The sequence below is a fragment of the Gallinula chloropus genome (genome assembly GCF_964237585.1).
Source record: "Gallinula chloropus genome assembly, chromosome: 1".
Classification (NCBI taxonomy): domain Eukaryota; kingdom Metazoa; phylum Chordata; class Aves; order Gruiformes; family Rallidae; genus Gallinula; species Gallinula chloropus.
The window spans coordinates 170,096,528-170,112,512 of record NC_140085.1 but is presented as its reverse complement, the minus strand read 5'-3'; the positions used below and the strand labels follow the sequence as shown (position 1 = coordinate 170,112,512).

General features: G+C 43.7%; 1 protein-coding gene across 1 annotated transcript; it reads right to left on the bottom strand.

Annotated features, from left to right (window-relative positions):
* Positions 1-8,613: 8,613 nt before the first annotated feature.
* MZT1 (mitotic spindle organizing protein 1) lies at positions 8,614-14,122 on the bottom strand. The gene is made up of 3 exons (XM_084279628.1): positions 14,055-14,122; positions 10,797-10,942; positions 8,614-9,148 (listed from the first exon to the last, which is right to left on the bottom strand). Exons 1-3 carry the CDS (start codon positions 14,101-14,103, stop codon positions 9,125-9,127), a joined length of 219 nt encoding a protein of 72 aa, XP_084135754.1. The 5' UTR covers positions 14,104-14,122; the 3' UTR covers positions 8,614-9,124.
* Positions 14,123-15,985: the final 1,863 nt, after the last annotated feature.

Below are 15,985 nucleotides of genomic sequence, written 5' to 3'. Positions count from 1 at the left end.
AGTAAGCATAAAAAGTATAAAGTATAATGGTACCTTCCTCATAAAGTTGTTAAAAAAACCCCAAAGTTAAAAACCTCAAACTTCAATTGCATAGTCACCTTCATGGGTAGAAAGTTCTCTAACACAAATCAAATTATATCAGCTGATTATCACAGAGGGTGGGAGAGAAAAATATCAGTGTGTTGAAACAGAGGGTAAAGCTGTCATTTTAGTTCTGCCTATTTCCTAAATAATTTTTAACTAAATCTATAAGCAGATACCAAATGTGACTTGGATACCTAGTATTTGACACAAGACAGTAATAATAAAAAGCAAATAAAAGTTTTATTTCTGAAGAATGAAGGATGTCCTTGATACTTGCATGATACCTCTGCATATAAGATTGGCTTATGCATGTGCTGATGCATTGGATACCTACACTGCACACTGTAACACTCAAAAGGTATTTTAGGGACACATGAAGACAGAACTTTTTGCACCAGGACACGGATCAGATTTGGCCATGCAGAATATAGTGCAGCTCCAGTCTCTCTGCTCCTTGTGCACATACCAAAATGCCAGGACCCATCAAAATAATTCTACCATCAAAGTTGTTTCCCGGAGAAAAATGAGTCTCCAAGAAAACTCTGTATTGATTAGTGACTGATTATCTTGAGGAAATATTGCAGAAATGGCTGCTGAAAAATTGGAAGATATTGAAGCCGGGTCCTCTCTAATGAGAGAATTAAAATTGAGGGGAGAGAGGAAAATGGTGCGTTGGAGCAGATGCAGTTGGCAGGAAGCTCAGCTCGCACGAGACATAGAAAGACAAATTACAGTGGCACTGTGGTGAATGGAAATCTTTGGAGCTTAAGTAAAATTATTTTCATTTTTTTATTTTGTTGGGGTTTTTTTAACATTTTAATTAAGGAAAAGAACCTATTTTAACTAGATGCCTTCCAAAGTAAAGGATCTGCCCAAATAAAATCATGTCTTTACATCCACCACTCGGTGACGGTTAAGATGAACAATGCCCATATGCAGTGTTGGCTCATGTCCTGTGTTGCTGCTTCACTAACATCAATTAAAAACATCACAGGGTGCAAGTGAATGCTGAATTTGGCTCAGCACATCTCAAAATGGAACGGCTGCTGCAAAGTCCTCTAACCAGAGCAGACAACCACTGACTGACAGACCGGCAGCTTTCCTACCGATGTTCTTAACAGTGAAACACAGAGCCCGAGATACCCCGCTATAAATACAGGCCGGATTATCAGTCCATATATGTGCCATAGGCTCTTCTCTGCCTTCAGTGTGGCTGCAGCTGTCACTGCATGGACCTTGCTGAGCTGATCTTTCCACAGAGACTGGTTTCATCTGAACAGTGGAGCTAAACAAAATACTCTTTTTGTCATTAGAAAAGTGCTCGATCTGAAAAGAGCCCAAGCTTTACTTCAGCCTGTATTCCCATATATACAACATCATATACAAATCAGACTGTCCTGAATTCTCCCTGAGAGAATAGTGAGGCTTCTTTTTTGTACGTGCTAGGAAACGCTTGTCCACATATTTTTGTTTGCGTCTCAAACTGTGTAAGCCCAGCACAGGGTTCTCCTTTAAATCCCTCATTAAATCTTCCGTATGCCAGAGTACTGTATTTGCAAGTGATTAATATTTTTCCTTGACATTGTTCTTGCAGCATTTCTATTGTAAAGTCTTGACCTTTATGTGTAAGGTGCACGTTCTTGTAACATCCTGTGGCTTTCCCAGCTGTAAGTCACAAACAGTAAATAACCACCTGCTACTCAGGATATGCTTCAAGTTCAACCCGAGTTCACTGGTCACAGGAATGAGGCTATTTTTCTGTCCTTGATTAGCTGTCCCCTCCCAAAATTATAATTTATCCTGTTCACAATTATCTGCCCCTATTGACTGGCTTGGGAACAAAACCCAAGGGTGTACCAAGCAACTCGCTGAGAAGGCAAGAAGAAACGTCCTGAGGAGTTTTTCTGTGAGTTTAGGGAAGCGGGATGGAGCATTAGTTGATGACTCAGCTACTTCATGTGGCACCCTGGCAAGCTGTGTCAATGGGCAGTGATGGCCGAGGGTGCCCGCAGCCTCACTGTCTTACCACTGCCAGCTTCCAGGCGAAAAAAAACCCCACTGCAACAGTCCAAAATATTTTAGCGTGATCATGCTGGGCTTGCATCTGACCCTGGTCCCCCTCACTGGGCACAGCCACATCTCCCTGGCTGGGGTGGTGGGACAGTCACAGGCTGCCAGGCTCTGCCCTGATGGACCTGAGGGGGCTGCCAGCCGGTGCAGGACCCTGGCACAGCACCATCACTGCCTCTTTGCCCTCCCTTCCCTGCTCCGGGGTCCTCCCAGCTGGTCTCCTGGGCCCTCACAGCATGGCCAGAGACCACCCTCCCCCCTCCATTTTGCATCTCCTTTGTGGAAAGTTACATTTGAGCCTTTAACTCCCACTCCCCCATGTAATGACACCACTGAAGTCTTGCAGAGATCCATTTTTATGAGCTGATCTCCCTACACATGTAAGAATTGGAGGTGAGAAAATAGGAATGTTTATAAAGTGATAATAAAAGTGCCTCGACTCGATATATCCTAGATTCCCAGTTCAGATAATTAATAGTTGTGTTGTTTGGCTTTGCTGTTTTGTTTTGGTTTTTTTTGTTATCAGGTGATGTTTAAATGTCTCTGAAACCAGGCTTTCATTTATTTTACTGACAGAAACATCACTGATACTCATCCAAATATTCCTGATTTTCTTCATGTTACTTTTCCTTAGAGCTGTTTTACTCTGCCCTTCGTGGTCTCTGCAGTCAGAAGGAACTGCTACAGCCAGCGTGCCTGACACCCTGCAGAGAGGTGTTGTAGGCTTTTCCCTAGAAACTGGATTAAATTACATATTTTAGAAATATTCTTAATTTTATTTTAACAACTAAAAGCAGTAGGCAGTTTGCCATTTCCCTAGCATGCCACATCGAAGTTCACTTACCTTCATTTCTGGGAAGTTGCACCTTATTTTTAAGGTATGATTTGTCTAACAGCAGCTACTGGACCTGGTATGTTTTCTCTGTGAGGACTTCCTTCTATGCTAAGGGCACGCCCATGGTCATTCTGTCTCTTCTCAACTTCTCTTTGAGAACCTGCACACTCCTGAGCTCTTTCAGACCTCATCAGACTTGTTACAGGCCTGGAAGTTTTACAGCTTTCATTTACATTATCCTTCCCTCCCTACAACTTTCTGGAAGTAATCAGCACTATAGTTTTACTTCACTCTTTCTACTTGATAAACATATTTTCTGTGTCTAAATGGAACTCTTCCTACAACTTCACAAAATCATCACAGTAAGTAGTTGGTTATGATGTTTCAAAATCCGTGACTATGTATAATTTTTTTAAAACTGAGATTTTTGGGGTTTTCATATTTTTGAAAGTTGATCTTTTCCAAATCTCACTCCCAAGATAACAAGACAAGTTGGACACGATGATCTCTAGAGGTCCCTTCCAACCCCTATGATTCTATGAAAACAGGTAACAACACAGTTACAACTGTGCTTTTACTAAATGATGCCACTGGTGTGTTTTAGCTGAAAACTATTCTGCATAAACTGAAATACACATCAAGATCTCACATGTAAAACCATAGATAATAAAAAAATAGCCCACTGACATTTCCACCAAACAATGTTCAAATGGAAGCTGGTACATTCTTTTGTTCTTTGTTCTTTGCTGATAAAATCCCAAGTTCAGTGGTTCACAGTTTGCTAGTGCTGACGCTAGGAGCCTGGTCTTCAGTTCTGTTATCACCTTTGCTCTTTTAAAGGTTAAAATTACTTCAGCACATCTTTCATTCTTTGGAATTCTGTTTTCCAAACTTTAACTAGAAGTACTGTTTGTGCTTCAAAGAGTTGAATCTCCACTACTAAAGACACGCCTAAGTCCCTAGCTTGGGTAATATAAGGCCCCACTGTTCAGCTTTAGTTCTCTTTAAAGCAGGTTTCCTACAGCCATACCATATGGTGTTTGTCACAGGTGACTCTCATTTTTCAAGCTTTTTTTCTGTGCATTTAAACTATATTCAAATAACGAGGGCTGCAGTGTTTCTATACCATGAAACTCAAAGCACACAATAGTAGATGGGAGCATTTGAAGGTGGAGGACCCAACCTGGGGAGGACCCAACCTGGTGCAGCCTGCTGGAAGCAGTCCCTGGAGTAAACTAGTTGATTTAATTAAAAAGTGAGTTTAGGATTTACCTGGTATTTGCTCAGCTGGACACCAGCAGGTGGGAAAGAACATTATAAATGCACTTCTTACAGATGCAGTTCTATTTAGTCAAGTGCCTTAGCCTTGTCATCATTCAGCATTTTTATAACTACTTTTTTTACTTTTTTTTTTTGGTAAACAGACATTAATACAATCGCCTAAGAAATAAAAACTCCTTGATGTTAAGATGGAGACTTCAGGACCATGTTTGTCTTTTTATTCTATTACTTTCCAATCTCTTGTAAAGTTATTTTCTTACTTAAGCTTATATTTCTAAAATGTAATTATACAATTACAAATGTCACAGACCCCAAAAGCTATCTAGAATGCCATTGCTCTCTGCAGGAGTATATTCTTGGTTGTGCTTAAGGGCCCAAAGTTATGCTATATGTGACACTAAAGATACTCAGTGTAAGAATGAGAAAACAAGTGGGAGGCAGGACTGCATTCTATTTACAACCACTGAAAAGGAATGGGAATAAACAGCCAGTTCCTGCCATAGGTCACACCAGTGGCACTCCACAAAGTCTTTGCTGGGTCATATGGTGCTTGACCTATGACCTATTCATAATTAACCTCTAAAAAGGGACTGCGACAAAATTTGGCAATGATGAAATTACAGAAGGTAGTAAGATTACTGGCAAACTGAAGAACTGCTGAAAGACATGTAAGACTGATCAGGAAATTATATGGCAGATGCAATTCAGCACAAATAATGATACACATGGAGATAAACCACAATAGTTTCACATATGAAACAACAGCTTCTGAGCTTATTGTTACCACTCAGGAGTAAGATCCTGCATTTACAACAGATTATTGAGAACAGCTCAGTGCTCGGTTCAAATTGAAAAAGCGAGTCAGGTATCAGAAATCACTGGGAAAGGAACAAAGAGCAAGAAAGCACACAGTACAGTATTGAGCTACATTGCTAATGCTGTGTGCAGTTTTGGTTTCCTTCTCAGAAATGAAACCCAGGAAAGTTTCAAAGGACAATAAATACAGAGGCTGTTCTATGCCTTTTGTCAGCCAAGGAATACGTTAGCAACATGCTTCAGTTTAGAAAATAGGAAATGCGAACGGGTTACACATCTGCAGAATCATAACTGGCACAGGCATGATAGGTAGAGGTTTACTGTGTGGGGAAACTGTACAAGTACTGGAAAAAAAGCAGCACTAGGGATTAATAAATAGACAAACCATATGATGTTCAGGAAAGCCTGGAATAGAAGACACTTGGAAGCTAGGAGAATACAGAAGGAAAAGAACCAGAAGTGTTTGCATTGTTTTTATCCTTCCTCAGGCATCTGCTTTTTACTACAAAAGAGGCTATTGTGTTAGAAAACTCTTTGGTCAGGACCTGTATAGCTATTCCTATCTTTATCTTTCTGCGAGTTCCAAGAGCATCTAAGCAAGGAGGCCAGAGGAAAAGCATGTGCTGCTTGCTTGGCTTCCTACAGGTAGATGTAGTAGAAGACAGTGTGTGACAAATTCAGCCAAGGCTTCACAGACACCAGTGCAAGTCTGAGCACTCACATTCACATAGTGGGGATGCGAATGAAGTTGCAGACTTCATTTTACAGCACAGAAACATTTCCAGTATGAGATTTCCTGTTTCCTAATTTTATTACCAGGAAGCAAACCAAAATTTTTTTTGCCTTTGTCCTGGACAGTACCCCAAATCAAAAGTGATGAGGAGTTGCTAGAGCAGTTCCTAAGCATGTATGCTCCACACAGTATTCTGAAAGAAACTTTGTAAAGTACACTGAGGAGAAGCATACAGGCTGTCTAAGGAACTACAGACCTGCCAGTTTTAAAAAACAACATGCCTTTCCTGCTTTCAGCCCAAATATATTGAACATTCAACCTTAAGGTTTGCATTTCATTCTGTAAATGTTAATAGTTCAACTATAACCAATGTTAACATTTAGTTCCATGTAATAATGAAGATTATGTGGTTTTAGTTATATATATACTTCAAATTGGGGATTGCCCTGCTCTGTAATCCTGCATGACAGATGATCCAACAGCAAGTGTCTAAGTAAATAAAAACAGTAAGCTTACTGAGAGTAAAATGGTAGGTGGAACTTACTGGTCAGCTCAAGAATTACATATAAATTGATCTGATACTGCATTTGCAATCCGAATTTAAGCATTTCAAGGGCATAGACCCAAAACTGAAAGCAAGCTAGTAAGTCAGAAAACACTCTGGAAATACATTGGTGTGGTTGACGCAACAGAAGGAAAGGAAGCCATCCAGAGGGATCTTGACAGGCTGGAAAGATGGACCCAGGTGAACCTAACGAGGTTCAACACTGCCAAGTGTAAGGTGTTGCACTTGGGCTGGAAGAATCCCAGACACTGATTGGGAGAAGAGCTTCTTTAGAGTAGCCCTGCTGAGAAGTACCTGGGTGTCATGGTGGATGAGAAGCTTGACATGAGCCAGCAGTGTGCTCTTGCAGCTCGTAGGGCCAATGGTATCCTGGGCTCCATCAGAAGAGGGGTGGCCATCAGGGACAGGGAGGTGATTGTCCCTCTCTTCTCTGCCCTTGTGAGGCCCCATCTGGAGTTCTGTGTCCAGATCTGGGGCCCCCAGTACAAGAAGGATGTGGAACTGTTGGAGAGGGTTCAGAGGAGGGCCACAAGGATGATTAGAGGGCTGGAGCACCTGCCCTACAAAGAGAGGCTGAAGGAGCTGGGCTTGTTCAGCCTGGAGAAGAGAAGGCTGCAGGGGGGACCTCACTGCAGCCTTCCAGTACCTGAAGGGAGCTTATAAGCAGGAGGGGATTCAACTTTTTAAAAGGGTAGATAATGGCAGGACAAGGGGCAATGGATTGAAGCTATAAAGAAGGGAAGGTTTAGATTAGATATTAGGGGGAAATTCTTTACAGAGAGAGCGGTGAAGTGTTGGAACAGGCTGCCCAGAGAGGTGGTGGAGGCCCCATCCCTGGAGGTGCTCAAGGCCAGTTTGGATGGGGCCCTGGGCAACTTTGTCATGCCTGGAAGCTGGTGGCCCTGCCTGTGGCAGGGAGGTGGAACTCTATCATCCTTGGTCTCCCTTTCATCCCAGACCATTCTAAGATAAGTGCAAAGTAATCACTAAGTAATATTCAAGAGAAGTCATCAAAATTTCTTTATTGCCCAAAGATCTGACAACTAAGGAAAAGCACCAGCAGAAACATACTCTTTAATACCATTTCATAATTGTTTAGGGCACATTTACTACAGTTTACAGAAAACATTCAGAGTTTATACCTCACAGACTTTGAAGTATCTCCTTCCAGAAGAATACTCCCAATCTTTTCTCACTTTTCCCATGTAGCATGGAGTCTAAATAGTAAGAGCTACCTTCTAATTTGTGTTGATCTGACTTGGTTTTTTCATAATGTTTCATTGACTTTTCAAATTTCCTAGGATAAATTTCGTTATTGCTGTATCTTCATACTAGGAATAGCTTAATGGTTTGTTGTTTCGTTTTTTTAAACATTACAGCCACTATTCAGAAGTTATAAATCTTAAGCTACATCACTGATTTACAAAAGATTTTAAGTGTTAATCAGCGAGAACAAGGATACCACTTAAAAGTCCCACAGCTTCATTATCTGGAAGTTTTCACAGCATCCTCCTGGAATATTTTTTTTGGCCAGGTTAACTATAAATAATGGTACATGATCCAGTGCAATTTATTTTTCTTATTGCCAGCAACATGAAGTATTTAGCCTCCTTGATCACTTTTTGTCAAGCTCTAACCTGGATTGCATATGATGTAAATTCTTAAAGTAGCAAGAACTTTTTTTTTTTTTTGCCTCTGCACAAATATGTTTGGCTGGGTTCATTTTGCAACTGTGCCCCACCCTAAATAATCTTGGGGGCTACTCTAGGTACCATAGAACACTACGCCTTGAAAATATGCTGTTAAAAAAACCCACAAGGGTGAACAGCAGCAGATCAAAAATTCAGAAGAAACCATGTTCTTATGAAGTAGAATTCCTGGATGGAAGAATGTTTACTGGAAAAATAACATAAAGAGTTTATTGTATATACTTGCTTTGGCATCAGTGAAGATTTGTCATGTTGAATGAGAAGACTTCAACAGACTGATGTTTAAGACTTGTTGATTCCCATCAACCAATCTGATGCTCTGACTAGGTAGTAACAACATAGCCTTAATATGTTTAGGTCTGCTAGTCAGAATAAATTTAATATGTGAACATAAAATATCACATGTAAGCTAGAATTTAAACTTACATACATTTCCATATGGACAACTGAAGCTCCTTTCTTATCCAAGTTAAACCCCACTTTTTTCCAGCAATTTGAAACAAAAGGACAAGTCACTACCTGCATTGTCAAAAGTGCTTTATTTCCTCTTCAGATTGAGACTTTAGTCACGACTGTAATTGCTATGAAGTCAGGATGGGCTTCATTCCTGTCTGGTCCATAAAGCAAAACTGAAATTGTACATGCAGTTTTTCAAATCAAGAGACAAACCCCAGTATATATTAGCACTTCTAAAGACTGTCTTAGAAAAGCTATACTCGTTATATTAGTATGTAGCAACAAATACTGGTAAGCTCAGCAAGTGTGCAGTGATTGACAAAATTTAAAAAATACTGGATGCCAAAGAAAAGCAATTGCACTACATTCACAAACAGTTCACAAAAATACCAAGCAATGAGATTATTGGTGAACTTACTAAAAGGTTGTCACAGCTATTTATACATCATCCTTTTTACAGAGGTTACAGAAATATTCTGAAACCTTCTCTCACACACTTAATTCACTTTCTGAATAGCCAGAGTCTTCAAACTCCCTGATAACTTTGTGTTCTTCTCACAGAGAAGTCTTCTATGTCAGCCTGTCATATTTTCAGCTGCCTAAAAAGAAAAAATGTAAAATTATTATAAGTCACCAGGAGTAGACCCTACATAGGTTCAATTTCATCTTTTCTTGTAACTGCTTTAATTTACCTAGAGAACTTAAATCTAAACATTGGATGGGGCCCTGGGCAACCTTAATTAAATTATGCCTGGAGGTTGGTGGCCCTGCCTGTGGCAGGGGGTTGGAAATCTATGATCCTTGAGGTCCCTTCCAACCCAGACCATTCTGTGTTAAGCTCCTTATTAAAATTATAAGATGTGTAGTGCTGTTCTCAAATGAATAATCCTATTTTTAAAATAATAACGCTGTCAACTGTCATCCTGTATTAACATAGCCATTCGTGCTTGGTTCAAGTGTACATCCTGTATCTAACCAGCTTGTATCCTGTACATTTTACCCTAACACTTTCAAGAAGTGCTCAAATACATGACTTGTTTTTCTTTGGAGTTTAATCACACCTACTCATACAGATAAAATTAACAACAAACTTAGAAGAATGCCACTAATCATAACTGCATAAATCACACTGCAAATTATTTCATTAAGGTCATCAGTAAGGATTTTTATTACTAAATAACACAGCCAGCGAAGTACAGTTGTTGGAGACTAACAGTGGTAAATGTAAGGCCAGTTATTGGTCAAACAGGCAACAGACAGAAACAAGAATAATTAAACAGTAAAAGAAGAGGAAGTAAACTACCCCTCAGCTACTTTTATACACAGTTATACATGTATGTATGCACACCTTTAAGAACGCACACAAATACAGAAAGATGCATAAGCACAGAAAAGTGTTAAGTTAAAAATGAGGTAATAAATTTGAAAACAATGAAAAATAGCCCTGGTGAGCACCTATCTAGTAAAAACGTGTAAGTTGGATTTTATAAGAATCTGAATACAGTCTTTCAGAAGAGAAAGAGTTACAGGCTAGATACAGACTTCCCCTCTCCCTCCTCAGAACTAAATATAGGACACTCAGAAAAGAAATCACATGTTTAGACAGACAGTAAAGCATGAAGATCCTCTAAAAGGCAAGTGAAGACTGGGGTTTTTTTAAACTATAGTTGCCCTCTGCTGACTAAACAGGTAAGTGTTAGTTATGAAAAGTCCTATATGTGCACACACCACAAAATACCCTCATTTCTTTCTGGAGAGATTCAAAGCACAGGTTAACCTGGTAAAAGCAGTATGTGAAGACTACATTAGCAAGCTGCATGTACCTGTTCACAAGGAACGCTGCAAACTATTTGGCCTGAGGCTGCAGAAGTGACATAACACGGGTTAAAGGAGAACGTAGGAAACTAATCGTGATATGATGGAGATAAGGGGGCAAACTGTGGCTACAACTGCCCAGAATAAAACCCTGTGGGTTTAGGTGGTGTTTTGTGTTTGGTGGTGTGGGTTTTTTTCCCTTTTTAAAAGGGTTAATCTAATTATTTCTGAAAAGATTTTAGTTGTGCCACTACCTGCTTCACGTTACGCTCAGTTGTATTCACTGCCTTTTCCATGGAACGGTTCATATCTTTGATTTAAAAACGAATCATACCTTAAAATACAACTTGCAAATTGAAGTACAGCAAGTTGAACACAGATCTGATTCTTAAAAACCCCTAAAGTTATAAGCTTTTTAAGCAAAAGCATTACCTTCAGAGCTTCTGTAGCCTTCCGCAGCTCTTTAATAACAGACGATAGTGCTTCTGGATTTATCCCCTGCTCACAAAGCCTCACACAAATAGACAGCGTCTCCATATCCAAGCCAGTGTTTAATATTCTTGAAATCTCAAACAGAACTGCAACAGGAAGAGGGAAAAAAAAAGCATTTTAGTCCCTACAGACTATGAAATTTCAACAACTGAAAGCATTATTCATCAACATTTAATTTCTGTAGCAGAAACTGTGAACAGTTGAGGTTCATACTGCAGGAGCCTTCCACAACAGTGTTCGTGGTCAGCTTTCCAGCATAAGCTGGAGGCCACAGCTTTTCTTTGGCACCCACCTCCTTCCATAGCCAGACCTGACTTCAGGACTAACATTAACGCTGGTTTAAGCATAAGCAATACCATGATATTTAGGTGTCCTGACTCAAGAGCAGCCAGTATGAAACACTCTGAGGAAGACTCCAGTCAGCTTTGTGCAGAAACAAAGGTATCTCTCCTCCCAAACCTTCCCTGGAAAGCCCCTTTAATTCTCCTAAAGGGCACAGCACATGACTGCTGCCCATTTGACACCTACAAAAATACTCTACTGTAGTATACAGAGATACTCTGCAGCACAGCCTCAGAGTTACACTCACCCAGGCCATGACATTAAAAGCCTAACACACCCAGACAATTCCACTATAGTCAAAGGGAAACATCAGATGTTATTAAAAAACCCAAAACTCTAACTGTGGTAATATTCTTGAAGCCCAGACAAGTAGGTTGGATTACGAGTATGCAGAGCTTTAAGACAAGAAAGCAGTTTGTCTTTCCAAAGCCCCAGCTACAAGCCACAAGGGAAGCTTCCTTTTCCAAACAAGGCTTTCTGGTCCCACAGGAACCCTTCTGAACACACCACACACCCTGTGCACGTGAAAGCTTCTTCACAGACTGAAAAAGCAATGACAGATTGATGCCTTTGCAATAAAATGCCATTGAGCTTTAAGAGCTACAGGACTACAAAAGACTGACAGCTATCCAAAGTAAACAATTCTTCCTTTAACCATCTGAAGTTCATTGTAAGTCACAAAGCATGCAATATATTTGAAGGTGGAGCAGTAAATCTAAAGATAAGTTCTAATTTCCTATGTCAGCAAGAGTTTTGGTCACTAATTGCTAACAGAAAATATCTTCAGGTGTTGAGGCAGCATCTTTGGCAGAGGAATGTAGCAGTTTCTCCACAAAAACTCTGAGCTCTTAACAACAATTCCCCAGAACAGCTGCTAAATATTTTTATTTGACTTCTAAATTAAGCATTTTACTTATCTAAACTACTAGATGCTAAAGAACGCTTTTTAAACACCAATCCATTCTCTTCCATTTAGTGCCTAATATTTATGCAGTAAGTTCAGACCCCAAAGAGATTTCATGTGGTATTTACAAAGGCTGGAAAAAAAAATTCCTACAAACACTTCTACTCCTTATAATGGGCCCTCAGCAAGAAAACAATTAATTACCTGAACACAACTACCATAATGCTTTACGTTTTCTTTTACTTCACCAAAGCACTTTAAATACGTATTCGAATAGGAATTTCAAAAAATTAATGTCATTTTGAGCAACAAAAAATCCAAGCTAATTTGTTTATTAAGTGCACTAAGTTCAAACATGAGGGGTCTTCTACAGTTCTCTTTATGCAAATCTTTAAAGATCGAGTGTATTTTTAAGTGAATGGAAATGTGTTTTCTTCTTAAAAAACCCAAACACCTGACCTCAGGAAGAGGTTAATTTATGGATGTCTATCCTAAATAATACATACACATTGATACACAGGAAGCCTGGGATCCTAAATCTGAAGGCTAGCTCACTTTCTATAGTAGCTTTTAGAAGCCATCCTTCCCATGTAAAATAGTCCCGTGGAAGTGGAGAAATGCTAAGTTCTCATAACTGTACATGATCCTTATTAACACTGTCCTTCCCCAAAAATCTCTCTCCATTTGTACAGAACAGCCTTATACTCTGGAAGTGTCAGAGCAGCCAAAAATCACCTCACTAGTCCTGCCTTGCCTCCAGCAGCAGGCCAGTGGGTAGAGAGCACCTGAAACACTAAAGTTCAGCTCATGATGGTTTTGGACTGTGAACAGACTAAAGGAGAAGGACTTGGTGGTGTTTGTGGATGAAAACCTCAACAGGAGCCAGCAATGTGCACTTGCAGCCTTGAAAGCCAACCTCATCCTAGAATCACAGAAACACTTCGGTTGGAAGAGACCTTCAAGATCATCAAGTCCAACCACAGCCTAACCCTGCCTAGCCCATCTCTAGACCATGTCCTTAAGCACAACATCTACATGTCTTCTAAATACCTCCATGGATGGTGACGCTACCACTTCCCTGGGCAGCCTGTTCCAGTACTGGACTACCCTTTCAGTAGCGAAATTCTTCCTGATACCTAACCTGAACCTCCCCTGCTGCAGTTTGAAACCATTTCCTCTTGTTCTATCACTTGTTACCTGAGAAAAGAGACTGACCCCTACCTCTCTACAACTGCCTTGAGGTAGTTCTAGAGAGCAACAAGGACTCCCCTCAGCCTCCTTTTCCTAAGGATAAAAAGCCCCAGGTCCCTCAGCCACTCCTCACAGGACTTGTGCTCCAGACCCTTCACCAGCTTCGTTGCCCCCCTCTGGACATGCTCCAGCATCTCAACATCCTTCCTGTAGCGAGGGGCCCAAAACCAGACGCAGCACCCAAGGTGCAGCCTCACCGGAGCTGAGTGTAACGGAACAATCACTTCCCTACTGCTGGTGACGCTGTTCCCGATACAGGCCGGGATGCTATTCTGACACGACCAGTCCGCAGGAAGAAGACAGCGGGGTTCAGCCCAGCACCGCTTCCAGCGCCCTTCCTCTCCCTTCCTCTCCCTCCAGTTCAAACCCGAGCTGCACAGGGACCATTAACCGCTCCAAATCGCGAGCACAGGCGCGCAGGCCGATAAACGCTCCAAGCCAACGCCGCCCTACGCCGAGCGCCTCACGGCTGCCTCACAGAGCCGCGCCAGGCCCGGGGAGCGCAGCGCCACACGCGCCGTCAGAGCGCCTCAGGCGCGATGCCTGACGCGGCACCACGGCAAGCAGCTACGCGCGGCCGCAACCTGCCGGCACGGGGCCTGCAGCCCACGAGAGGACAGGGACTGGGACAGGGGCTGCCGTCCCCAGCACGGAGCCCCTCTCCCTCCCTCCCTCCCCGGGGCGCCGGCTCCCTCACGCACCGTCCATGGTCTCCCGCACCGCGTTGAGGCTGGCGGCGTTGCTCGCCATGACAGCCCCCGCGCCGCTCTCACCTGCCCCCCGGAAGCAGAAGGAGAGCGGCCAATCCCCTAACGCCATTCGAGTGCTCCCCCACCCCACGTGGCGGAAGCGGCTTGCCTGATAGGTAAGAGCAAGAAAGGGGGCGGGCTTTCTTTCGAATTTGTGTTAGCGGCTCCACTGGCGATTGGCTGGTTCGAGAGTAAGGGAGCGGCCGCCTATTGGCCTGCCGGCGAGGCTTTGCGTTGTGATTGGGTGAATCTCGTGAAGGGGTGGGGCTAGCTAAAGAGCCGCCCTGCGCGGCGGCGGGGGCGGGAGTTATGAGCTGGGGTGACCATGAGCGGGCGCAGTGGTGTCTTGGCGGCCTGGTAACGGCGGCAGGTAGGGGCTGTGCGGCCCTCGGCACGCCGCCCGGGGCAGGGGGGAGAGGCTCGGTGGCACTCTCCTGGGGGAGAAGAGGCTTGGCGGCGGCGGGGGGTGGGTGAAAGGGGCTTCTCTCGCCCCCTTGGCCACGCGTGAGGGAGCCCCCGCGGGTCGGGAGCTGCTGGGCACGGCTTGGTAAGGGGCAGCGGAGCCACCAGTCCCTCTCCCGGCTTTCTGATGGCGCCTCCCGGAGCCCTTCGGGGGTCCGGGGTTGACCGCGGCCCCTGGAGCGTGGGTGGGGGTGGGCAGAGGGGAGCGCCCTTAGCGCCCCGGCGGAGCGGCCCCTTTCGGACGGCGCTGTTGCCCCCCCAGCGTGGCCGGCCGGGCACCGCTGTGCGCTTCCCCAGCGGCTGCCGTGGCTCCTTCCCGCCGCCTGCAGACAGAAGCTTCTGGAGCCGCCCGGTGCGGGCGAGGCAGCACTGCCGGCAGCCACCTCCCGCCCTTGTGGCTTTCTGTTCCCCGACGTGCCTTCCCCTTCTCTTAGGGGTAACGCGAGGGCTCCGAGGGGCTCCCGGGGGGGATAGATGCTCCTTTCAGTACCCGTGTTGGTACCTCCCTGTTTCTGAAGTGCCCAGGTGCCGGTGTGTATGATGAGTTGCCCCCCTCCCGCCCCCGGACCGCAGTTGGCTTCATCGCCGTTGCGTTTCTTCTGGTGGTTTTGTTTGGGCTTTTTTCGTTGTGTTTCGGTGCCCTTTCTTGTCTCACGTTTGTAGGTGCTGGGTTTTTCGGTTGTTCTTTGTATCAGCCTTATTTACAAGCTTCACATGTCAGTGGGTCATAGAATGGTCGGGGTTGGAAGGGACCCCAAGCACCACAGAGTTCCAACCCCCCTGCCACAGGCAGGGAAAGCAACCTGCAGGCCTGGAGCTACACAAGGTTGCCCAGGGCCACATCCAACCTGGCCTCAAACAACTCCGGGGCTGGGCCATCCACCACCTTCTCTGGGCAGCCTGTTCCAGCACCTCACCACTCTCTCTGTAAAAAACTTCCCCCTAATATCCAACTTAAACCTTCCTTCCTTTAGCTTCAATCCATTCCCCCTTGTTCTGCCATTGTCTACCCTTTTAAAAAGTTGATTGCCCTCCTGTTTGTATGTTCTCTTCAGGTACTGGAAGGCTGCAATGAGGTCCCCCCGTAGCCTTCTCTTCTCCAGGCTGTACAAGCCCAGCTCCCTCAGCTTCTCCTCATAGGGGAGGTGCTCCAGCCCTCTAATTATCTTTGTGGCCCTCCTCTGAATCCTCTCCAACAGTTCTACATCTTTCTTGTCCTGTGGGCCCCAGATCTGATCACAGTACTCCAGATGGGGAGGTCCAAGCCTCAACTTTTTTTTAGTCTTTTAACAGTTCCTTAAAAACGATTGATCATCTCCTGCCATCTTTGATGTTACCCTAAAAACTGAAAGTTATAATTTCCTTTTTTAATTTTTCCCCTCTGTGTTTCCTCCTCTCTTTTCTAGGTGTAGCTCAGTGTT

What these genes read in the sequence shown, in the direction of transcription:
- MZT1 (XM_084279628.1), bottom strand. Translation starts at nt 14,103, where the DNA reads ATGGCGAGCAACGCCGCCAGCCTCAACGCGGTGCGGGAGACCATGGAC. An exon ending in GGTGCGGGAGACCATGGACG is followed by an intron (nt 10,943 to 14,054) that starts GTGCGTGAGGGA and finishes TTCCTGTTGCAG; the next exon opens with TTCTGTTTGAGATTTCAAGA. An exon ending in AGGCTACAGAAGCTCTGAAG is followed by an intron (nt 9,149 to 10,796) that starts GTAATGCTTTTG and finishes TTTTCTTTTTAG; the next exon opens with GCAGCTGAAAATATGACAGG.